Here is a 25,082-nt window from a genome sequence, read left to right on the forward strand (position 1 = left end):
ATGTAAATACAATTCTTACATTTGTCTCGTGAAGGATTCAATGAAATTATCAGTTAAATTCTCTTGTGTGTTCTTGCTATTATGTTATCAGTCCGCGTCACTTAGAATCTGAGTTCTTTATTAAAGATGAAACAGATCCTCCCATCCCTGCCGGTCAACCACTTGCAATGTAATATTCATGGTATGCCATTGCCATTACTTTTCTGTTGAAATTCATGTATACATTGTTTATATCTTTCTATAAAAGATGAGTTATTGCTTCATGCTTGCAGAATGTTAATGTAACTGTTTGTAAGAAAAATGCAGTTACAGCTGTCCAACACTTTTCAGTAACTTGTTACTTATCTGTTCTCGTCTCTCTATTCCCCCCTGCGGGTTCGGGGGTAAGAATAGGCCCGCGGTATTCCTGCCTGTCGTAAGAGGCGACTAAAAGGAGTCTCAAACGTTTCGGCCTTATGTGATGGTCCCCTCTCGGGTTTGACCTCCATCTTTCTAAATTATTCCGAAGAGCGAGCCAATTGGGGAAGGGCGCCTTACATGGTGCACTGTATCCGTCGTGCAATTAGACCTTTAGCCGTCTTTCTCGTCGTTGCAATGGTGTCCCGCTCGTTTTCGATCTCTTGGGCGATTACCACGCTGCACTCTGCAGTGTTTCTTTCAACTGCGACGACGACCTTGGCCATTTTTGCACCTAAGATCCAGCACGGTAGCCAGTCCATTGTGGTGGGGCCGCCATGTACCCTCTTGGTTGTAGCCCCCTGACAACACAGGGATCGCTCTACTGATGCCTGCGCCGTTAACTCCCCACGTATGCCAAGGAGTAGATGCCCATCGCCCTGGGGCATCGGGACTCCCGGCAATGGCCATCCTGCCAGGTGGCCTTTGCTGTGGCTGGGTGGCTGGGTGGCGCCCGTGGGGAGGGCCCTTGGTCGGAGTAGGTGGCATCAGGGCGGATGACCCGCAATGAAGCGTGGTACATCATCTATCGCTGGCGGCCAGCCGTCAGCAGTCTCTAAGCGTTCGAGAGCCCATTTTAAAGGTAACGTTTATGACCCCAAATCGTTCCCCTCCCTCGCCACACCTTGGGAGGAACGACAGGCATTGCGTGACAGTGAGACGTATTCGCCCAGATATCTTGTCTGTACCAGAGGTGATGGGGAATCTTTTCTATCTGTGAAGCCTCAGTTCTTTGTAGAGCATTTAGAGGACAAGTTTGGGGAGGTGGAGGGCTTGTCCAAGATGCGGTCCGGATCGGTGTTGATAAAAACGGCATCCTCCGCCCAGTTGCTGGCCTTGCTCGCTTGTACTAAGCTGGGGGATGTCTCCGTCACTATCACGCCCCATAAAAGTCTGAACATGGTCCAGGGCATTATCTTTCACAGGGATCTCCTTTTACAGTCCGACGACGAGCTGCGCGCCAACTTGGAGCGCCGTGGTGTCCATTTCGTCCGGCGCGTCCACCGGGGTCTGAGGGATCGTCAAGTTGCCACCGGTGCCTTCATCTTGGCCTTCGAGGGTGACACGTTACCTGAGAAGGTCAAGGTGATGGTGTACCGTTGTGATGTCAAGCCGTATATCCCTCCCCCGATGCGGTGCTTCAAGTGTTGGAAGTTCGGCCACATGTCTTCACGCTGTGCTTCCGACCTCGTCTGTCGCGATTGCGGTCGACCTTCCCATCCTGATCATCCCTGTGCGCCGCCTCCAATCTGTGTGAACTGTGGTGCGCACCATCCGCCTTGCTCGCCAGACTGTCCGATTCTGCAGAAGGAGCGGAAGATCATGGGAATAAAGACTCTCGACCGCCTGATGTACACTGAGGCGAAGCGGAAATATGATCGGCTTCATCCAGTGCGCATGACAGCTTCTTATGCCGCAACTGTCACTCCTTCTACAATTCCATCCGCTCCAGTCAGCTCTCAGAGTCGAAGTCCCACACCTGCCCCCTTGCTGGTGGGGGGCACTAAACCTCCTGTTGCTCCTGCTCCATCTACTTCAGGAGCAACACCCCCCCAACCATCGGGGACATCAGTCCCCCCTTCCCAGCCGGAGAAGCGTAAGACTTCTTCGGCTACTCTCGTAAGGAAGGGGTCCCTTGGGGACCTCCCTTCGCACGTTCCGACCGGTTCCAAAGCCGACGGCCGCAAGTGGCTCAAACAACCGCCAGTCCCTGGTCGTCGGGACACACGGTCATCGTCTGTCCCTGAGACTGACCCGGTGACGCCCTCCCAGCCTGAACCACCCAAGGCGCAGCGCGAGAAGCAGAAGAAGAAGAAACTCCCCAAGGCTACCGACATTGCGGTGGCACCCATTCCACCGCTTCCTACAAGCTCTGCGTCTGAGGATGAGGTGGAGATTCTGGCGTCCGCTGAGGACATGGATCTCGCCAGTCCCTTGGATGCAGTAGATGGCTGTTGTCCAGGTGGTGACTCAGTAGCAGCAGGGGCCCCGGAGGCGTAATCTGCCTCCCCAATCCCTTCACGCCTTTCCCATCCATGGCTAATACCATCCTCCAGTGGAACTGCAGCGGTTTTTTCCACCATCTCGCTGAGCTCCGCCAACTTCTCAGCCGTCATCCTTTCCTTTGCATTGCTCTGCAGGAAACTTGGTTTCCAGCAATGCGGACCCCCACCCTCCGTGGCTATCGGGGTTATTTTAAGACCCGGGCAGCTTATGAAAGGGTGTCTGGTGGCGTCTGCATATATGTCCTTAACTCTCTTCACAGCGAGTTTGTACCTCTACAAACAGCTTTAGAGGCTGTCGCTGTTCGGGTGTGGACGCCACAGGCTATCACCGTCTGCAGTATTTACCTTCCACTTGATGGTGCTGTCGCGCAGCATGTCCTGGCTGCTCTGATAGCCCAACTGCCGCCACCTTTTTTGCTGCTGGGCGATTTCAATGACCACAACCCTCTATGGGGTGGGACTGTCTCCGATGATCGCGGTCGGGCCGTGGAGCATGTGTTGGCTCAGCTCGACCTTAGCCTCTTGAACACCGGTGCTCCCACGCATTTCAGTGTGGCCCATGGCTCGTTCTCGGCCATCGATCTCTCTATTTGCAGCCCTGGACGCGTCCCATCCCTCCACTGGAGAGTGCATCCTGACCTGTGTGGTAGTGACCATTTTCCCATCTATTTGTCACTGCCCCAGTGTCATTCTTCTGGGCGCTTGCCCCGCTGGGCACTCCACAGGGCTGACTGGCCAGCTTTTACTTCCGCTGTCACCATTGCGTCTCCCCCACAGGGTGACATTGACGAGGTGGTCCGTGTTTTCACCACGTCCATCATTTCAGCGGCCGAGGCTGCCATCCCCCGTTCCTCTGGCCTCCCTCGGCGGAAGGCTGTCCCCTGGTGGTCGCCGGAGATTGCTGAGGCTATTCGCGACCGTAGGCGGGCTCTCCAGCGTCATAGGCGGCACCCGTCTCTGGAGACCCTCATCGCCTTTAAGAGGCTCCGTGCCTTCGCCCGTCGTCTTATTGCACGGCGTAAGCAGGAGTGCTGGGAGAGGTACGTCTCCTCCCTGGGCTCCCGTGTCTCCTCCTCGCTCGTGTGGTCCCAGATCCGGCGGATTTATGGATCCCAGACCCCTACGGGTGTTCCTGGGCTCTCCTTGGACGGCGCTGTCTGCACGGATGCTGCCGCCATTGCTGAACGGCTAGCCGCGCACTTTGCTCAGAGCTCTGCGACTGCATCCTATCCCCCCGCCTTTCGCTCTCTAAAGGAGCGAGCCGAGCGGACGCCGTTCTCATTCCACACGCGTCATTCTGCAAAATACAATGCTCCTTTCAGCGAGAGGGAATTCCTCGCTGCCCTCGCCGACTGCCCTGATACAGCGCCAGGCCCAGACTGCATCCACGCGCAGATGCTGAAGCATCTCTCCAGGGACTGCCAGAGACACATTCTCGCGATATTTAATCGCATTTGGAGCGAAGGCGTGTTCCCGTCGCAATGGCGAGAGGGTCTTATTGTCCCCATCTTGAAGCCCGGTGCGGACCCACTGGCGGTGGACAGCTATCGTCCCATTACCCTCACCAACGTTTTGTGCAAATTGCTCGAACGTATGGTGGGGCGGCGTTTGTGTTGGGTCCTTGAGTCGCGCGGTCTCCTCGCTCCATCCCAGGGTGGCTTCCGTCGGGGCCGGTCTGCAGTGGACAATTTGGTGCGGCTGGAATCTGCTGTCCGTACGGCCTTTGCCCGACGTCAGCATCTCGTAGCTGTATTTTTCGATCTGCGGAAGGCGTATGACACCACATGGAGGCATCACATCCTCGCCACGTTGCATGGGTGGGGTCTTCGTGGTCGGCTCCCGGCTTTTCTTCAAAGCTTTTTATTGCGCCGCTCTTTCCGGGTGCTAGTCGGTGCCACCTCTAGTTCCTCTTATATACAGGAAAATGGGTCCCGCAGGGCTCGGTGTTGAGCGTCTCCTTATTTTTAGTGGCCATTAATGGTCTGGCTGCAGCAGTGGGGTCGTCGGTGTCTCCTTCTTTGTATGCCGACGACTTCTGCATCTCATTTAGCTCCACGACTACGGGAGTCGCTGAACGCAGGTTGCAAGTCGCCGTTCGCAAGGCAGCATCATGGGCTCTGACTCATGGTTTTCAGTTCTCTGCTGCCAAGACTCGAGTAATGCACTTCTGCAGGCGTCGGACGGTCCACCCTCATCCTGCACTTTACCTCGACGGCCACCTGCTTGCAGTGGTGGACACTTGCCGCTTCTTGGGACTTGTGTTTGATGCCCGGCTCACATGGGTTCCTCACGTTACTCAGCTAAAGCAAAAATGCTGGCGGCACCTCAACGCCCTCCGCTGCCTTAGCCACACGTCTTGGGGTGCAGATCGCTGCACGCTGCTGCGATTGTACAGAGCCCTTGTGCAGTCCCGGCTTGATTTTGGGAGCCTGGCCTATGGGTCTGCGTCACCCTCAGTGTTGAAGTTGTTAGACCCCATACACCACTGTGGGGTTCGGCTTGCAACTGGCGCTTTTCGCACTAGTCCCGTGGATAGTCTGCTGGTGGAGGCCGGGGTTCCCCCGCTGCGGATTCGCCGCCATCGTCTGCTCGCCGACTATGCTGTCCACGTCCATTGCTCGCCAGGCCATCCCAATCGTCGCCTGCTTTTCCCTGCCATGGTCCTCCATCTGCCCGAACGGCGACCTAGGTCTGGGCTTTCCGTAGCTATCCGTGTCCAGTCCCTGCTGTCAGAACTGGGGTCATTCCCTCTTCTGCCTCCCTTCCGGGTCCGTACACCTACGCCTCCCTGGTGTTTGTCCCGGCCGTCCGTCCGTCTGGATTTGGCACAGGGACCTAAGGACTCGGTTCCGCCTGTGGCCCTCCGTCGCCGTTTTCTTGCGCTCCTCGAATCATTTCCGGGCTGTGAGCCTGTCTACACGGATGGTTCCCTGGTTGATGGTCGCACTGCCTACGCTTTTGCTCATGCTGCCCATGTTGAGCAACGCTCCTTGCCGGCTGGCTGCAGTATTTTTACTGCAGAGCTGGTGGCCATCTTGCGCGCTCTTGAGCATATGCGTTTCTGCTCAGGTAGGTCCGTCGTGATCTGCAGTGACTCCCTGAGCAGCCTTCAGGCCATCGACCGCTGCTATCCCTCCTCTCTTCTGGTGTCCTCCATTCAGGAGACTGTTTCCGCCATTGCCCGTTCTGGTCGTTCGGTGGTCGTGGTTTGGACGCCCGGTCATGTTGGCATCCCACGGAACGAACGTGTAGACAGGCTGGCCAAAGGGGCGATCGACGCCCCGGCTTTGGAGGTCGGCCTTACGGCTCGCGACCAGCAGATGGTGTTGCGCCGTCAGCTGATTGGGATGTGGGCTGCTGAGTGGCGTGGCATGACAGCCCCGAATAAACTGCGGGCTGTCAAGGCGACGACCGATGTGTGGCGTTCCTCCCTGCGGGCTTCTCGCAGGGACTCGGTAGTCCTGTGTTGGCTGCGCATCGGCCATACATACCTGACACACGGCCATCTGTTGCGTCAGGAGGATCCCCCCTTGTGTCGGTGTGGGTCCCGGCTGACGGTCGGCCACATTTTGCTGGAGTGTCCTCGACTGCGCACACTCCGGCAATCTTTTAATCTCCCGGGCACTTTGGCTTTGGTTTTATCCGACGATGCCTCCATGGCTGACACTGTTTTACATTTTATCCGTAGTAGTCGTTTTTATGGTTCGATTTAGGGAAGTCCTGCGCCTTTCCCTTTTGTGTCTTTTGTCCTTGTGTCTGTTGCTGTTCTGGTGTGCCGTCAGATGGTTGACTCTTTCCCTTTTTTTCTCATGGTCAGTCAACCAGTCTCCGGCCATCCTCCTTTCTTCTGTTTCTTTCTGTCTGGTGTTCCTCTGTCCTGTTCTTGTCTCATTCTGGAAACATCCCCCAGGCTGTGGCTAAGCCATGTCTCCGCTATATCCTTTCTTTCAGGAGTGCTAGTTCTGCTTGGTTCGCAGAAGAGCTTCTGTAAAGTTTGGAAGGTAGGAGACGAGATACTGGCAGAAGTAAAGCTGTGAGTACCGGGCGTGAGTCGTGCTTCGGTAGCTCAGATGGTAGAGCACTTGCCCGCGAAAGGCAAAGGTCCCGAGTTCGAGTCTCGGTCGGGCACACAGTTTTAATCTGCCAGGAAGTTTCATATCAGCGCACACTCCGCTGCAGAGTGAAAATCTCATTCTATTGTACTATTACCTATAATACAAATCGATTTCAGTTTAAGTTCACTGTCACTGTAGGCTGCAATGATGCATCATGGGCTAGACAGTGTTCTAGGTTTCTGATTGGGGGGGGGGGGGGGGGGAGGGAGATAGTGTTAGCAAGCTAAGCTTGTGAATTCCCGCAACTCGTGTTCGTTTCATTGGTGCGCTGCTGCTGCTGCCAGCTGAGTTGAATGTTGCCAGAGACAGACAGGTTTCTCGCAGCATCGAATATATGGCCATTTTTAAGACAGGTGGGAATTTTAAATCAAACGCTGGAAATTGTTGTATTAATTTAGAGTTTAAGACACACCTGAATTTTGGAGGCAGTTTTTCGAAGGAAAAAGTGTGTCCTATAGTCCATAAAATGTTTTTGTGCTTCATTGTATTCTGAATATTACAAATTATTTCTTGAAAACACTGTGGCATATAGATTTTGCACAATGTAGATTGTCCGGTATCCTTTTGTTTTTCTAAAATTATACGAAGCTGTACATTATTCAATCTCCACAACAGTGTGTTGGAACCCAATAATGCTAAGCACATTTGAAAAATGTATCACTAAAACTCAATTTATTGCCAATATTATTTTCAATCAGATGTTTTTTAACTTATATTTTTAATGAAACCTCATGTTATGCCATGTGATTTTAATGCACTGCACAATGTCATATTTTTTCTATGGAGAATCACTCTTTTCAAACACCAAACAAAATAAGATATTGCCATCTTCACTGAAAATATTTCTTGCAAACTTATTTAAGGATTTGCTTAAGAATGCTGCTTGAAGTTTTTGTGGGTGACATTATATAATTATAACAGCAAGAAATTGTGCACATTTAAATCATTGAGAGTTGCGCAATGCACTGTAGCTAGGAACTCGGGGATTTACTGCTCATGCCAGTGACATTATTATGATGCAATAATGGACTGATTAAGTGATGACTTATCTGACCATTCACAGCAAGTTTTTCTCCTTGCAGTATTATTTCACAATATCCTGGATGTATCTTAGCATTGCTTTCTTATGCATTTGACTGAAGTTAATTTTTATAAGCTGATAAAAAAGAGAACCACTTACTGAAAAATAAGGGCTAGGACTGAAATATGGGCTCTCAAAATCAAAGTTTTCAGTAAATACGTTGTTTTCATTAAAAAATGATAAAATAAGTAAGCAAAACATTTCCTTGGAGAATAATCAAAAATTAGCACAAACAAACAGTTAAAACTGCTTGTCTAGGTCTGTCTTAGGAAGTAACCTTCCTACTCATCCCTAAAAATGTAGAAAAAATTATGCATTTTGCTTAGAAATCTGTGCTTTAATAATCAGCAAATCTTCATGAATGTTCTTCTTTCACCAACGCACATTGGTCTACTGCTGTGATTCTATTGCACAGCAATATGTGGGGCCATCCATGTTGGAACTAGGATAGAAGACGGACATGTATACTGCTGCCATGTTCACATTGTGGTAGTGAATCTGCGCACCAGGTTGTTGGAATGGTTCCCTTATACTGCTCGGTGAGCACTTTCCAAAGAAGTGATACAAAAATGATCAGAAAGTATTTCGGCATTGTTCTGTTATGAACATTGACTGTAGAATAACACAGAATTCTGTGCTGTGTCAAGGAATTGGTACAATTTAGTGATTAATAAAGTCAGAGTATTTTCTGTCACATTTCGTAATGTTAGATTTGCAGTTTAGTAGTGTCGCAGGCAGTTATTATTATAAATATGTGAGAATTTTGTAATGAGCCTTATAGATTCCAGGAGGGGGCACGTGCTCCCTCTTGCTGCTGCCCTGGCATCACTCACTTCTGGATGCCAATGGGTAAATCCTTGAAAGGGATGGCATACTCCATCCAAGACCAAACTGCACAGAACCAAGAACTCCTGAAACGTCCTCCGCACTGCCGCTATATCTCCCAATGGGATTTATGTATCTTGGTTTATAGAAAAAAAATCACCAAAGTGTGTTAACTTCTGAAACACAAGTGCTGGATGGAAATGGTGGAAACCTTTTCTCTGAGAGAAACTCCAGAATTCTTACGTGGCAGTCACCTCTTCCTTCTTACTTACTACAACCTGTTCATAAATAATGAAAGTCATGTGTAGCTGTAGTGCTGTAAGTGATTTGTAGTTACAGAATTCTTAAATCAAAATGTTTTGTCCATGATCCTTCAGGTACCTCGTTTGCACAGATTCCATCCTGATAAAGGCCGTAAAGCAAGGGATTTAGTGACTGTAAAACGTATCTATTGTAGAACTGGCAAGCAAATTCAGTTAACCGGTGAGTAAGTTGGAGTTAGAGTAGTGCACTCGACTTGGTTACCACTGGTGCTTCTGTAGGAGACAAGCTGGAGCAGTCATTTGACCAGAGCATGGTTTGCCAGCACCTGCGGAGTTGCCAATTGGTGTGCCATGTATGTTTATCAATAAATAAAAGTGATCGCCCTCCTTAGATGAAAAAGAATGAAGACTTTCAAAGTGTGTGTCATGGTACACTTGTGCCACATTCTCTGAGAATACTGTTGTTTTTTGTAACAACATAATATATTGAGGTAGGTGTGGCTCAGTGCTCAAGTGTCGGACTCAGATCCATAAGATCTGGTGTTAGATTCCCAAATTGGTCATGGGGGGGGGGGGGGTCTTCCTTTCTGTGACTAAAATTGCTTCTGTCACCTCTTGCCGTGGTACATAAATGTGAAAATGTCGAGTTGCAGTGTGGTGCAGAGTCCACATTAAACTGATTAAGTCAGTTACAGAGGCAATAGGACCGTGCCTTCAGGATGAGGACAGGTTTACATTTTTATGGCAAAATGGTCAGGTGTGTAGCAGGTGTTTTAAAAAGCAGAGAAGCCAAAAGTGCTTTTCTCTGTGTTGAAATGATGATGATAATTTGTCACTGCAAGTTTAATGTGAATAAAATGTAATCTGTAATACTATTGGCTGTAGTCTGTAATATTATTAACCAAAGTTGTCTGTAATTATTAGTGGAGAGTAATTTTCCCTCATTTTATAGAAAAATATTTATTTAATTTGTTCTTAATTTATATTTACTGCATTCTTTCAGAACTAAATATTCCTGTTACTTAAATTATATCATGACATTCAAACTTTTCCTTACCAGTTTACATCTTAGAAAACAAAATCTGCTTATAGCCTACTAAACAAAAAGCCAGTTTTATACGTAAGTCACAGTTATAAATTTTCATGTTTTATTCCCATACATTAAAAAGATAGCAGTAGATGTTAAATGTTTCTTCTTTGCACTTCTAGTCCTTACACAAAAAAATGAATAATTTCTGGTAATCTATGTGCATCAAAATTCAGGGGAAAACCGAAGGCAGTCAGCTCAATCCACCTACTTGAACTTCCCGTGCTTCCTGTCCAATCAGAGCACTTAGATATGGGAGAGTGAGATAGGTCGAAACCTGTGTCTGTGCTCAGTCCACATTGTGGCCAGACTAGACTAGTGCCAAAATTCGATATACTGTTCTGATTTGTATGCAGGATCACTCAATTTGAACTGAAAAATTGATGGTTGGTGCTGAAGTGTTAGAGTTGCGAAATAATGCAGTGTGTTAGTGTAATGTTTGTAAGGTCAAATTTTATTTGCAGAAACCACCAACAAAACCCATTGAAAAGAAGCCATTAGTTCATCAGCAGCATAAATCCTCAGATGAGCAGCAACTGAAATCGACAGAAGAACAGCAGTCTAAATTTACAGACGAAAATCTTGCTAAATCTGTTAGCGAGCAGCTCAACATTGGATGTACTAGTAGGTTTCCTGACAGTTGTGCTGTATCAGGTGAAGGTAGCCCAGATAGTAAAACAGGTCATGGTTTGGGAAAAGAAGAGATTAAGTCAGATTGTTACACAAAGGTAAGCCTGTCTCACAAACTGTATCAGTTAACTTTTTTTATTTCCTATTCTATCAAATGTGAAACACTTGGAAAAGTACAATAAATGACCCTAGCATGCAATTCATTTTGTTGTACAATCTCACAAGCAATTCTGCTACAGGCAGAATAATATGTTGAAATAATGATTTTATCAGCCTTATTTTTTTTTTTATTTTTTTTTATTTTTTTTTGTAGTTAACATTAGTTTAGAGAGAGCTTGTGTGAGGAGTGTCCATTTATCTTTCTTCTGTGTCATCTGTTCGCTGCAGTGGCAGCTATTGTGAATTGTACGTCATATTGAAATCAGGAGAAGTTAATGTGTATTTTCAAAATGAGAGCCAACAACCACAAGTTGAGAGACAAACAAAAAGTGAGAAACTTACTCTTTGTTAGTGCCAATATGTTTGTTTTTCCTTTGTGCACACATTTACGCAATTCTGGAAATTTTGAAGACAGTTCATTAGCTTTTCCACATTTAAATTTACTTATGGGCCACAGAGTAGTGTAGAACATTTCTGATCTAGGAAAAAAACTACTTGCAAAATGCTTTGCATACATTACACTACTATTTGTTGTGTTTACTGATGGATGATCATGTATATATATATTTTCTCCTGTTGACACTTGATGAGTAGATTTTATCTATCTAGTTACTTTCATGTCAAAAATTGATTATTTTTGTTGATATATTAGTGCCTGTTTTCTACAGAGTGAGATGGTGCAGAGGTAATACTGGTCTTGCATTGGAGTGGGGTTCAAGTCCCTGTCCAGTTATCTAGGTTTTCATTTTCTGTGATTTCCATAAATTGTTGAGCAGAATGCCAAGCACAAATATTAAATTTGTACAATTTACTTGTCTTTTGTTCATGCATACCTCAAGGTTCTCCTTGATGGGATCTATGTGATGTCTGATGGATTGATTGGACACTGTCTGAATCTTCAATGACCTTATTGTCAACAAGATGTTAATCCATAATCTTTTTTTCAACCTTCCTGTCTAACACTTACTCAAATAACATGACCAAGAGGAAGATAGAGAATTTATTGGCGTTCTTCCATAGAGGTTCCGTTATTCCTTTGCTGGATTGCTTCTATTTCATCTCCATGCTTTCTGTGATGTAAATTAAAGTAGCAGTTCTACCACACTGTTGCTTCAGTTCCATTATCTTTGCCTTGTGATGTAGATATTGCAATCAATTGTTTCAATAAGTTGGGGGTTGATATTTTAGCTTAAAAAAATAAAATAAAAATAGCATTTAAGTATAAAATTTTGGAGTTAATAGTTTATAAGTCAGTTTGCCTGTGGAAGGAACCAAAAAAGATTGGTGTGTGCTTTTGCCAGCTGTTAAAGGTCTTCACAAATATTTTTGTCTTACACAGGATTGATCAATTCAGCTCATTTAAATGTTCCGTGCTGTCTTATTTTGCAGGTTGGAATAGTTCATTGCTTTTGTTTGGTTTCTTACAGGTCAAGATTGTTTTGAAAATTGATAGTAGGCAATATATGGTACACAAAGCTGAAAATGAGGAAAAAATTATACAACTACTTCAGTTTCTACAGAGTGAGGGCAACACGGATCCCTGTACTCCAGAAGTAGGGAAACTTTGTGTTGCATCATATGAAGGCATTTGGTAAGTTTTTCTACCATTTCATATGAATCATGAACCATTATTTTTAGCTGAGCAGTAGTGTTTCTCCATCGATATTGTGAGAAAGGATTCAAGGTCGCTGTTTGTATGCAGAGATTACAGAAGCCACCGACAGAAAATCTTTAAAGTTGTTTAGCAGTAAAGGAGACTCCTTATGAATAGCAGGAGTGTCGAGTCATTGATAGAACGTGCGTGTGTGGGCGCGCGCCCGCGCGCCCTCACACACACACACACACACACACACACACACACACACACACACACACACACACAAACTGTTCAATTGGCACAATGTAGGAGCACAGGCTTTCTAATCAGAATTAGTGAAGTAAGGCATCTGTCTAAGTTAATGTTACACCTATTCTAAACTTATGCAATTGTCTACATTATTTTGATGTTACAAAAAGAAATAAAATAAACAAAATGATATTGCTTACATTAATTTTTATCTTCACTGCTTTTTTGTTTAAAGTTTCATCTTGTGTATCACTATTTTGAATCATCGCCATCATCCTAACAGGCCCGCTAAGAACTTTTCATCTTTGTTGTCACAAATATTTTGCTATTTCATCTGAATATGTTGTGATTTCGGAGGTTGTGGTTATGGTAGAGCCAGAGAACACAACTGTTTTTTTTCTGAACACACAGCTGATTTCTTGTGTACACAAGTGTGATAATGTTAGTGTCTCTTGCTTCTGGCTATATTTTCTGCTCGCTGCTCTCTCATTTGCTTTGTAGAACTGGCAGCTGACAAACCCCCTATCGTGTGTCGACAACATGGCTACACGAAATACGCGAACACACTACTGGCCCCAATCTAGACTTTTAGCCATTCCTGCTGAAATGTATGCTATTGTTGAGTAGTTGTCCAATTTGAAAGTCAGTTTGATTCCGAATACAAATGGATTCAGGCAAACTGCAGTTCAAAAATGGCAGATGTTCATAAAAAGCCAAAGCACGCAGAACAGATTCATATGGTTTATGGAATAATGAAATTCGCTGCCCGCTAACCACTCTCCTCACTGCAGTCACAGCAGTTCCTCCTCCAACCCTACCATACTGCTGTGCTTGAGCGATAGTGAGATGTGGACAGCAATATCTTCTAGGGTGCAATGTCGTGTGTAACAATAGAAACTAATATACAAGTAAAAGATGGCAATCAAGATTCAGTGCCATTCTTGAACTGGTGCTCATCCTGCGGTGTAGTGACGTCTGTTGGTGCTTATCTCCACAATAGGTCTTTCCGCTGTAATTTATTCTTGCAATAACAGTTGCAGTCTGTGTAATTTAATTTATTTCACCTATTAGACATTTGGTTCTGGATTAATTTTCTTTCTTGTTTCATCTTGAAGTCACCATATTGTTCTAAATATGATTAAAAGCTGGTGATGTTTTTCCCAGTAGTCTAATACGTAAACAGTGATTGAATTTGTGTGTGTGTTCATTTTCATCGTTCTCGATGTCTTTTTACCTCCCCTGAATTGCGTCTGAGGGACACCATTCTTCCTTTTAACGACACTGTGCGGTTCCTGGGCCTCACTTTTGATTCCAAGTAGTCGTGGTTGCCTCACCTTAAAGACCTCAAGGTGCGGGCCCTGAAGGCACTGAATATTTTGAAGTGTCTGAGCCATCGGTCCTGGGGAGCAGATCGGGCGCGTCTGCTGCAGTTGTATAGGGCTTTCGTCCGATCGCGTCTTGACTATGGTTGCACCGTGTATGGGTCAGCAAGGCCTTCGTATCTGAAGATTCTTGACGCAGTACACCACGAGGGTATCAGGCTGGCCACTGGTGCCTTCCGTACCAGTCCCATCCCCAGCCTGTGTGCTGAGGTAGGGGAACCGCCGCTCGCCATCCGGCGGAAACTTCTCATGGTGCGACGGGTGTGTCAATTCCTTGCCTGTCCTACCTCCCCTGCGTACCCTACCGTTGCCCGACTGCCTATGGAACGTTTCTTTTTCCAGTCGTCCCAGGGCAACGAGACCATTTGGGATTCGTGCCAAGCATTTGCTCGAGTCCCTTGGTGTGGAGCGTATGGCCCCCCGACGACAAGGTTTTACTCGCCTGCCTCCCTGGTTGCTCCAGAGGCCCAGCGTCCTTTTAGACTTGTCGGAGTACCGGAGGAGCTGCACTCCTGTGTTTGTTTATACGTCCTTATTTTATGATATTTTAAACCAGCATCCCGACCATGTACCGAGCAAGGTGGCGCAGTGGCTAGCACACTGGACTCGCATTCGGGAGGACGATGGTTCAATCCCGCGTCCGGCCATCCTGATTTAGGTTTTCCGTGATTTCCCTAAATCACTCCAGGCAAATGCTGGGATGGTTCCTTTGAAAGGGCACAGCTGACTTCCTTCTCCATCCTTCCCTAATCCGATGAGACCGATGACCTCGCTGTTTGGTCTCTTCCCCCAAACCAACCAACCGACCATGTACCAGTATTTACGGATGGCTCTAAATAGGGGGACTCTGTTGGTTGTGCTGTTGTTTTCCCTGATCGAGTCGTCAAGTTACGGCTTCCTGCGGCGTTTACCATCTTTGATGCCGAATTGTTTGCGATCTTGCGGGCATTGGAGCAGATGAGATGTGTTCCCAGTCTTAAGTTCCTCATCTGTTCTGACTCCCTGAGTGCCCTTCAGACCATGCAACACTTGTACCCAGCGGATACGGTCGTCCAGAACATCCATGATGCCCTACTCCACCTGCAACGGCAGGGGAAGGTGGTTTCCTTCTGTTGGGTGCCGGGGCACGTGGGTATTAGGGGAAACGAACTGGCGGATGTGGCTGCCAAAGATGCATGTTCCCTTCCTCATGTTGTTGCATGTGCGGTCCCCCTCCATGCTGTTACCTCCCTCCTGCGTTTTCGCGTTCTGCGTCAGTGGGAAGAGGAGTGGCTGGCAGTCGGTGAAAATAAGCTGCGTCTGGTCAAGGCCACCACGCGGCCATGGCGTACGTCCTACCAGTCATGCAGGCGGGATGAGGTTCTCCTCACTCGCCTCCGCATCGGGCACAGTCCCTTAACGCATGGTTTTTTACTCCGGCGGGAGGACCCCCCAATCTGCAGTGCTTGTGGCGTCCAGATTACTGTCCGCCACATTTTACTTGACTGTCTTTTATTCTCTGACCAGAGGGCGGTGGTTTCTTTGCCACCGGATTTGCCCTCTATTTTACAAGATGACGCAATGACTGTAGTTAAGGTCTTACGGTTTTGTGTCCTGTCCAATTTGTTGCCTCGGATTTTAGGGAGAGGGTTTTAATGTGCTGCTGGGTGACTGGCTCACCCAGGATTTAGGTAAGAGGTCAGCCAGTCACGATTACCTCCTTGTTTCCCTTCGGTTTCTGTTCTCTTTTCCTTGTTTCCCTTCCTTTTTAGTGTGTTCCTTCTCCTCTTGTTTTGCCTCTGTATGTGAGGATTTGGACCTGCGTCAGGTCTGTGTCTTTTAGTCGTTCTCCTTGTTCGCTGTTCGTCTTAGTCCCTTCACTGCATGTGTTCCTGTTTTTATGCGTTTGGGCGCTGATGCCCACGCTGTTTAGCGCCCGTAAACCTCAAACACAATCACACGCAGTGATTGAATTTCTCACTTACATACCACTTCGCAAATCACTACAGTTTCTCATAAACAAGCAGAGTACTGAATTGGGTTCAGAATCAAGTAAAGTTTTTTGAAAAAGATGATGAATGTTACCTTTACTTAAAAGCTGCATAAATGTGTGCATACGGTATCCATACAGCTACATCTAAATTTACGAGAAATTTTTATTGCAAATCTGTTCAAACACAACAAAAGTTTATAAGTTGACAGAATTAATGCTATTTCCTTGTCAGTGTTTAAGCAGGGCATTAGACTGTTGTAGTGGCTAGTTCGGTTTCTTGCATATCCCTTGCATTGACATGCCCAGTTAAATGTTATATGATTGTTCGAGAAAGATTGATACTGTATTGACTGCCTCGGCATATCAAGGAAATCTCAAGACCCTTCAAATGAAAGCATTGTTTGCTAAGCCCTGCCCTTCAGAACACTTCATCTGTAAATGTAAGACAGTCCGTCTATTAATCTATTAGACAATGTAAAAATGTTGACCTCAGTAGCAATTATTTTAATCTGCGAATATAAGACTATCCCATATTTTCTGAATGACAAATTTGGGGAAAAAAATCCTTGTCTTAGAGTACATATCGTATATTTCATTAAAGTGCCATACTCCCATGGCTTTTAATGTGCTGAATCAACAAAAAGCCGTATCACCCATCATACTTTTATACGAGGGTGAGTCATACGAAAACCTTGAATTTGTAATGGGTCATTCCATGTCAATTCAACCAATTTGAGAAAATGTTCCAGCTGATAGTCTCAGATTTGGCTGAAATTTAGTGCACCAATGCTATCAAGTGTGGAACACTCATGTACAAAATTTTAAGTTCCCCTGCCAATTAGTTCCAGAATTATGACTTGTAAAAGAAGGTGACGTGACCCGGAAATTGCAACCCGCATTTGGCAATCTATTTTCAGACCCAACTTCAGGTCTTAATAACTTTGGAACTATTCCGCACAGTCCAGAGAAATTTCTACAACCCAGTAACATCCACTTAGAGAACACACTCTATGAATCAAAACACCAACAACATATTTCTGAGGGAAAATAAAAAATTCCAAAATGTGATTAAAAAATGTAATACGTTAAAAGGTACATATTGTAGGTGTCCCCTATACCAAATACAATTCACTCAAAAAGGGTATAATTTTTTTTGTGGTAAGCTTAATGTGGCCTAAACACACACAGAACTCATCTTGCCCATATCAGTCTCACAAACAGTGTTACATGCACACGAAAATACAAAAATTTGAAAAATTACCTGAAAAACATGGATTTTCGAAGTGTGGTAGCACAAAAGGGACAAGTGATATCCAAGCCAAATTTCAAACACTGCATAAGTAGACCATAATGTAATATGTGACAAAATTTCAGCTTGTTATTGCGAGGCATTTGTGTACAATAAAAGTTGACAGAGATGTAAACGATGTCAAAGTTAGCGTACGGAGGGCTATGCGTGAAGTGTTCAGTGAATTCGAAAGTAAAATTCTATGTACCGACTTAACAGAAAATCCTAGGAAGCTCTGGTCTTACGTTAAATCAGTAAGTGGATTGAAACAGCCTATCCAGACACTCTGGGATGATAATGGAACTCCAACAGAGGAGGATACGTGTAAAGCTGAAGTACTAAACACCTTTTTCCAAAGCTGTTTCACAGAGGAAGATCGCACTGCAGTTCCTTATCTAAACCCTCGCAAAAACGAATAAATGGCTGACATCGAAATAAGTGTCCAAGGAATAGAAAAGCAACTGAAATCACTCAACAGAGGAAAATCCACTGGACTTGACGGGATACTAACTCGGTTCTACACAGAGTACGCGAAAGAACTTGCCCCCTTCTAACAGCTGTTACACAGAGTACGCGAAAGAACTTGCCCCCTTCTAACAGCTGTGTACCGCAAGTCTCTAGAGGAATGGAAGGTTCCAAATGATTGGAAAAGAGCACAGGTAATTCCAGTTTTCAAGAAGGGTTGTCGAGCAGAAGCGCAAAACTACAGGCCTATATCCTGACATCGATCTGTTGTAGAATTTTAGAACATGTTTTTTGCTCGCGTATCATGTCATTTCTGGAAACCCAGAATCTACTCTGTAGGAATCAACATGGATTCCGGAAACAGCGATCATGTGAGACCCAACTCGGTTTATTTGTTCTTGAGACCCAGAAAATATTACATACAGGCTCCCAGGTAGATGCCATTTCCCTTGACTTCCAGAAGGCGTTCGATACAGTTGCGCACTGTCGCCTGAGAAACAAAATAAGAGCCTACGGAATATCAGACCAGCTGTGTGGCTGGATTGAATAGTTTTTAGCAAACAGAACACAGCATGTTCTCAATGGAGAGACGTCTACTGACGTTAAAGTAACCTCTGGAGTGCCACAGAGGAGTGTTATGGGACCATTGCTTTTTACAATATATATAAATGACCTAGTAAATAGTGTTGGAAGTTCCATGCGGCTTTTTGCGGATGATGCTGTAGTATACAGAGAAGTTGCAGCATTAGAAAATTGCAGCGAAATGCAGGAAGATCTGCAACAGATTGGCACTTGATGCAGGGAGTGGCAACTGACCCTTAACATAGACAAATGTAATGTATTGCGAATACATAGAAAGTAGGATCCTTTGTTGTATGGTTATATGATAGCGGAACAAACACTGGTAGCGGTTACTTCTGTAAAATATCTGGGAGTATGCGTACGGAATGATTTGAAGTGGAATGATCATATAAAATTAATTGTTGGTAAGGCGGGTGCCAGGTTGAGATTCATTTGGCCGAGCGGTTCTAGGCGCTACAGTCTGGAACCGCGCGAGCGCTACGGTCGCAGGTTCGAATCCTGCCGCGGGCATGGATGTGTGTGACGTCCTTAGGTTAGTTAGGTTTAAGTAGTTCTAAATTCTAGGGGACTGATGACCTCAGAAGTGAAGTCCCATAGTGCTCAGAGCCATTTGAACCATTTTTTGAGATTCATTGGGAGAGTCCTTAGAACGTGTAATCCATCAACAAAGGAGCTGGCTTACAAAACATTCGTTTGACCTATACTTGAGTATTGCTCATCAGTGTGGGATCCGTACCAGGTCGGGTTGACAGAGGAGATAGAGCAGATCCAAAGAAGAGCGGCGTGTTTTGTCACAGGGTTATTTGGTAAGTGTGATAGCGTTATGGAGATGTTAAGCAAACTCTTAAGTGGCAGACTCTGCAAGAGAGGCGGTCTGCATCGCAGTGTAGCTTGCTGTCCAGGTTTCGAGAGGGTTCGTTTCTGGATGAGGTATCGAATATATTGCTTCCCCCTACTTATACCTCCCGAGATCACGAATGTAAAATTAAAGAGATTCGAGCACGCACGGAGGCTTTCCGGCAGTCATTCTTCCCGCGAACCACACGCGACAGGAACAGGAATGGGAGGTAATGGAGTGGCATGTAAAGTGCCCTCCGCCACACACCGTTGGGTGGCTGGCGGAGTATAAATGTAGATGTAGATGTAGATGTATTTGGATGCGTTTCTTTTAACACGATTTAGGAAGTAATAGTGCTGATGCAGACAGCTTGTTTCAGATACAGCTGCAGCAATTGTTGGGAACCATTAGGCAACAGAAACTTGAACAATGGTAGTTTTCAGGGACAGAATGAGTCATGGTTAAGCAGGAACAACAAAGGAAACAAGCAACAATTACAAGTTACTCATGTTTCTAAGATTCAAGTTCAGACTGATCACTACTGTTGTGGAAAGTCAGTATGGAGGCAGAAGAGAGTACTAGTGGTGCTTTTGTTCAACAAGTTGCAGTATTGGTAGAGCACAAGCACCTGAATGTCATAAAACAACATATGGAACAAAATGTGGCATTCACTTCATACTGTATGATCTGGATGAATCGGACCAAGATTTGTTGCTATGGAGATCCGGGATACACCCTGTGGGCAAAAGAAGTACACTTCCAGGAAACTTTAGTGTTTGTTATCATCATATTAAAGTGTTTCTGGATAAGTATTCTTTCCTACAAAGAAGTTGTTTTGATCCATTTCGGATTCATAAGAAGACAGTGAAGTGTAGCCTCAGAGAAATTGATATAAAATCAGTATTGAAAGTGAATCGGTGCATGGGACTTAACATGAAACCAGGACAGAAGTTATGTTCCAGGTGTGTTACACTGCTAAAAAATGAAGAATATTCTGATAATTTACATGACAGTGATGAAAAGTATCTGTCACCTACAACCACAGCGGATGAGCAGTTAAGTACTTCAGTGACTGCTCTTGGTTTGTCTCCCATGAAGACACACAAAGTTGGAAAAGAAAAAGGGCCGAGCTATGGTAGAAGAAAACTACAAGAAGCTCAAATGGAATTAAAACACAAAATAGCTGACACACTAATGTTGGAAGAAGAAGAACTGTCTGCTCCAAAGGAACAGAAATTGTGCCAGAAATGCTCTGAGTTGGACAAAATTGTGCATGATTTGAAAGAAAAATGTGCCATATCCACACGCCATAAAAAAGTAGCTATTCTTACCCTTGCACCTTCCAGCTGGTCTATTGACTATGCTGCAAAGGAATTCAATGTTTCTACATATATGGGAAAGCAAGCTAGGAAAATAAAACGAACCCAAGGAGTGCTTTCACAACTTCAGCAGGCTCAGGGTAAGCAATTGAGTTCAGAAATAAAGTTGCTAGTGTTGGAGTTTTATGAAAATAATGACTACAGCCGAATAATACCTGGAAAAAAGACTATGTAATGACTGTTGCTATGCAACATATCAGAACTATATGTAGAATTCAAGGAAAAGTATCCCAATACCAAAGTAGGTTTATCATCTTTTTTCAATCTTCGGCCAAAATGGGTTGTGCCTGTAAGTGCAAGGGGCACACACAATGTTTGTATGTGAGACCCATCAAAATGCTAAGCTGATGTTTGCTGCTATAAAGGATTCTGGTCTGGATTACAAAGGTGCAATGAAGCTGCTAGTGTGTGACTTCAGTTCCTACCGGTGCATGATACACAGGTGTGAAAAGTTGTCATGGTAAGGCAAATCTTGCAGAACATATGAATAACAAACTGTATGGTGAACTCCTTATGGATAACGATGAACTTGTTTCTAATAAACAATGGACACACATGGATCACACAAGTCTTGAAACAAAGCAAAGTACAGTGGAAGATTTTGTTGAAATGTGTTGTCAAAAAACAGACAAACTGACCACACACAGCTTCACAGCAACAGCACAATCGGCTTATCTCCAATTTTGTAAGGATAATTTGAAACATGATGAAATTATAGTAATACTAGACTTTTCTGAAAATCATGCATTTGTAGTTCAAGATGCCATCCAAGGATATCATTGGGACGACAGTCAAGCAACTCTCCAGCCATTTGCGATTTACTATAGAGGTGAATCAGGTGATGTGTCTGTCATGAACCTGTGCATTTTTAGTGACTTTAATTCATGCCCACATTCGCACTGTCGTGGCATATGTGAAAAACAAGCTGCCTCACATACAATGTGCGTAATACTTCAGTGATGGGGCAGCTAGTCAGTGCAAAAACTGTAAAAATCTCAAAAATTTATGCATGCATTACCACGATTTTCAGATTCACGCAGAATGGAATTTTTTTGCAAAAAGTCATGGTAAAAATGTATGTGATGGCATTGGTGCCACCATTAAGCACATGGCATCACAAGCTAGACTGCAGCACCCTATAAAAGGTCACATTCTAACATCTCTTCAATTATTAACCTGGGTACAGAAAAATATCTCTGGCATACAGTCATTCTATGCTTTGAAAGATGAGGTGAAATCAGTCAAAGAGTTGCTAAAAAGCAGACTAGAACACGTTAAAACTGTTGCAGGCACAAGGAGCCATCATCACTTCTCTCCAGCGGACTCTGACAATGTGCAGATGAGCAGACTGTCCAGTTATAACTATAAGTTCATGCACAACATGTGTCTTCACAGTGTGTCTGACTCAGGATTCAGAAGCAAAAGCAGCAACATACAACCAGGTTGCTATGTTATTGCTGTTTATGATGACAAATGGTACTTAGGAAGTGTTGCAGAGTGCTGTGACCCAGAAGGTGATGTATTTGTGAACTTCATGGCACCAGCAGGACCAGCAAGATCATTTCATTGGCCGCATTTGGCAGACAGGTGTTGGATTCCTTGTGAACATATTCTTATGACAGTTCCAGTCCCTACCACAGTGTCAGGAAGACAGTACAATTTGCCACTCAATGTACAGAGTACAGTAGCTAAAGTGTGGGAGAACTTCTGTTCGAAGCAAAATTGACTGGTTTTTAGCAGTTAAGGTGCAGTAAATATTAATGATAGGTTGTGTTAATCTGTCTATATGTTGTTGCTTAGTGATTAAACAGTTGTGGAAGAGGATAAGAAGAGGCAGAACAGTTTACAATATGTTTTTACAAAATTGTATTGTGGAACAACGGCCACATCACCAAATACATCTGTCAACTTCCATTGTACACAAATGTCTTGCAATAACATGCTGAAATTTTGAAATATGTCATTATGGTCTACTTTTGCAGTGTGTGAAATTTGGCTTGGATACCACTTGTCCCTTTTGTGCTACCACACTTTGAAAATCCATGTTTTTCAGGTAATTTTTTGTATTTTCGTGTGCATGTAACTCAGTTTTTGTGACTGATATGGGCATGATGAGTTCTGTGTGTGTTTGAGCCACATTAAGCTTACCACAAAAAATTTATACCGTTTTTGAGTGAATTATGTTTGGCATAGAGGGCACCTACAATATGTTCCTTTTAACGTATTATATTTTTTGGAATTTTTTATTTTCCCTCAGTAATATGTTGTTATTGTTTTGGTTCGTGGAGTGTGCTCTTTAAATGGATGTTACTGGATTGTAAAAATTTCTCTGGACTGTGTTTAATAGTTCCAAAGTTATTAAGACCTGAAGTTGGGTCTGAAGATAGATTGCCAGATGCAGGTTGCAATTTCTGGGTCACATCACCTTCTTTCACAAGTCATAATTCTGGAACTAACTGGCAGGGGAAACTAGTACTTTGTACATGAGTGTTCCACATATGGTAGAATTAGTGTACTGAATTTCAGTCAAATCTGAGACTGAGCTGGAGCCCCTGGTTGAACTGACATGAAATGACCCTAATACAGGGTGTATACGACCCGGGACAACCGGGAGATCCGGGAAAAACCCGAGAATTTTTTCACCCGGGAGAAAACCGGGAAAAACCCAGGAATTTTTTAGAATTCCGGGAATTTTTTAGAATTCCAGGAATTTTTCGTTATTTTAGGTTTTAGTTAAATTTTTGTAATCTTGATTGCTAAGAATCGATACTCTAACAAAGGATATTACTCTCCGCTACTGCAGAATAATACTACAATAATAAAACGTGAATGAGAAAAAAATATGAAAATAAAACATAAATTGCAAAGGAAATGCGCCATATACAACAACAAAACACAGTGCTTATACAAACGTTTGCCAATAGCAAAATGTGTCAAAGGTGTTAGGAAGACTATGCAATGCTTCATAACAACAAAATATCTCTGATGAGCAAGACATCACAACTGTTTAACTAGATTCGTTATAGCAGTTACGAGTGGGCTCATGCGCATGCGCAGTTGAGCGGCGGGGCAAACCGATGTATTTGACCCAAATGACAATTGCGGGGGGAGGAGGGGGCGGCAAATTCATATTCTTGAGAAGAAAAAAATCATATTTCACAAAGAGCCTAGCATCCAGCGCACGTTGGTCTACCGATTACTCATAATTTTGAAACGCATCCCTGTTGGTTTTTGAACACACTCTGTAAGTTGATTTCTGAATGAATCATGAGTTAATTTTTGAATGCGTGCCTAGTGTACGTGATGCCTGTCAGGGGAATCCTCATCACATCTAGAAATAAACTTTCCTGCAAGCAAAAGGGGACCGGGTTATACGAGCGGAGCAGAGTAGAGCCGAACGAATGAACGCCAACCGCTGTCTGATTATGTGGTTGATTGGGTTTGGAATGATCAGCTTTGTTATAATTACTAGCGAAATCCATAGAGTCAGACTACCAGAGTGGAAATAAACGACTAACAGGAATAACAGATAAGAAAGATTATGTATTATCTTCTCGGTGTAGCCAAGAAAATGAAATTTTGTCAAAATTTTTAGCCAGATCACTACACTAGTAAGGGCCAGTTGTACAGTCCCCGTCTAGCAGCCGCTTAACTTCTATTCTGGAAGTAGCGTGGAAAGTGGTTTGTATGAACATAACAACGCCTAACCGTAGAATAATCAGGGATAACTAAACTGGTGATTCTGGCAGGGTTAGTGAAGTTAGCCGGCGACTAAATTTTGACAAAAGGCAGGAATAGTTCCAGAATTAGTAAGATTGTTTGTTAGAACGAGGAAGGAGGAGAAACGGGGACATCGCACCAATTGGGGAAGAATATGACGATTCCAAATTTAAGTAAAAATCTTGTACTACTACTTTTCGATCTCATGCTCGAGAAACTGGGGCGTATGAATGAAATGTGAAACTATTTTCTAATATTAAACTATTTGCTTGTAGTAGGCCTAATAGGCATTTTATGTTGGTCTTTGTGAATTATATTCTGTCGTGTTATAAAAATGACCATTTGTGCAAAAACAGTCTCGTTTATTTTGTGTGTGTTACAATTTCTGCAGTGTTAGAAAGACCTATTTTGTTTTATCTAGCAGACAGTGACAAAATAAACGTAATCAGATTGAGAAACCACGCCAGTCGTGGGTAGTATTTGTATTAACAGCTTACGCAGTATTAGACAACCATATTTCGGCCTCTTTTCTTTTATGACATAATGTAAGATCTTTTAATGTTTTACACATATGAACATACGGGCTTCCTACGTCATCGTAGCTGCCAAAGTGCGGTGGCGCCTGTTATCTGGCGCTCTCTGACGACTGCTGAAAGGAACCTATTTCTAACAGGTCGCGGGAAAATATTGCGAATGGTGGTTTGAAAAACGCTACTTTCAAACCAAATTTCCTCTTTCGCAAGTGGAACCTTGTGTGAGAATGTACAATGAATTCCTTAAATCACAGAGCGTTTGATGACAAGCCATTAGAAGTATTTCGAGCCCAGATCAGACAATCGTGTCGTTATTATGAGCAAATTGATGTAGTGCTACGGGAAGCTCTCGCTCCTCTGCGGTAGCTAATTTATTTGTGGAAAACTTTGAGAACAAGTCACTGGACTCTGCTAAAAATTTTACTGGCAGATTTGTGTGATGTATCTTAAAGTGT

The 25,082-nt window shown here is 44.3% G+C and overlaps 1 protein-coding gene across 4 annotated transcripts in view; it reads left to right on the top strand.

Moving 5' to 3' along the window:
- The window catches only part of LOC124612253, a 215,210-nt gene that overhangs the window by 72,298 nt on the left and 117,830 nt on the right, over window positions 1-25,082 (top strand). For all 4 annotated transcript variants that reach the window (XM_047140333.1, XM_047140334.1, XM_047140335.1 and 1 more), the window contains exons 10-11: window positions 10,298-10,561; window positions 12,050-12,213. In XM_047140333.1, the coding sequence (XP_046996289.1) occupies window positions 10,298-10,561; window positions 12,050-12,213 (428 nt within the window). The remainder of the gene's footprint in view (window positions 1-10,297; window positions 10,562-12,049; window positions 12,214-25,082) is intronic.

This window comes from Schistocerca americana, chromosome 4, assembly GCF_021461395.2.
Source record: "Schistocerca americana isolate TAMUIC-IGC-003095 chromosome 4, iqSchAmer2.1, whole genome shotgun sequence".
Lineage (NCBI taxonomy): Eukaryota > Metazoa > Arthropoda > Insecta > Orthoptera > Acrididae > Schistocerca > Schistocerca americana.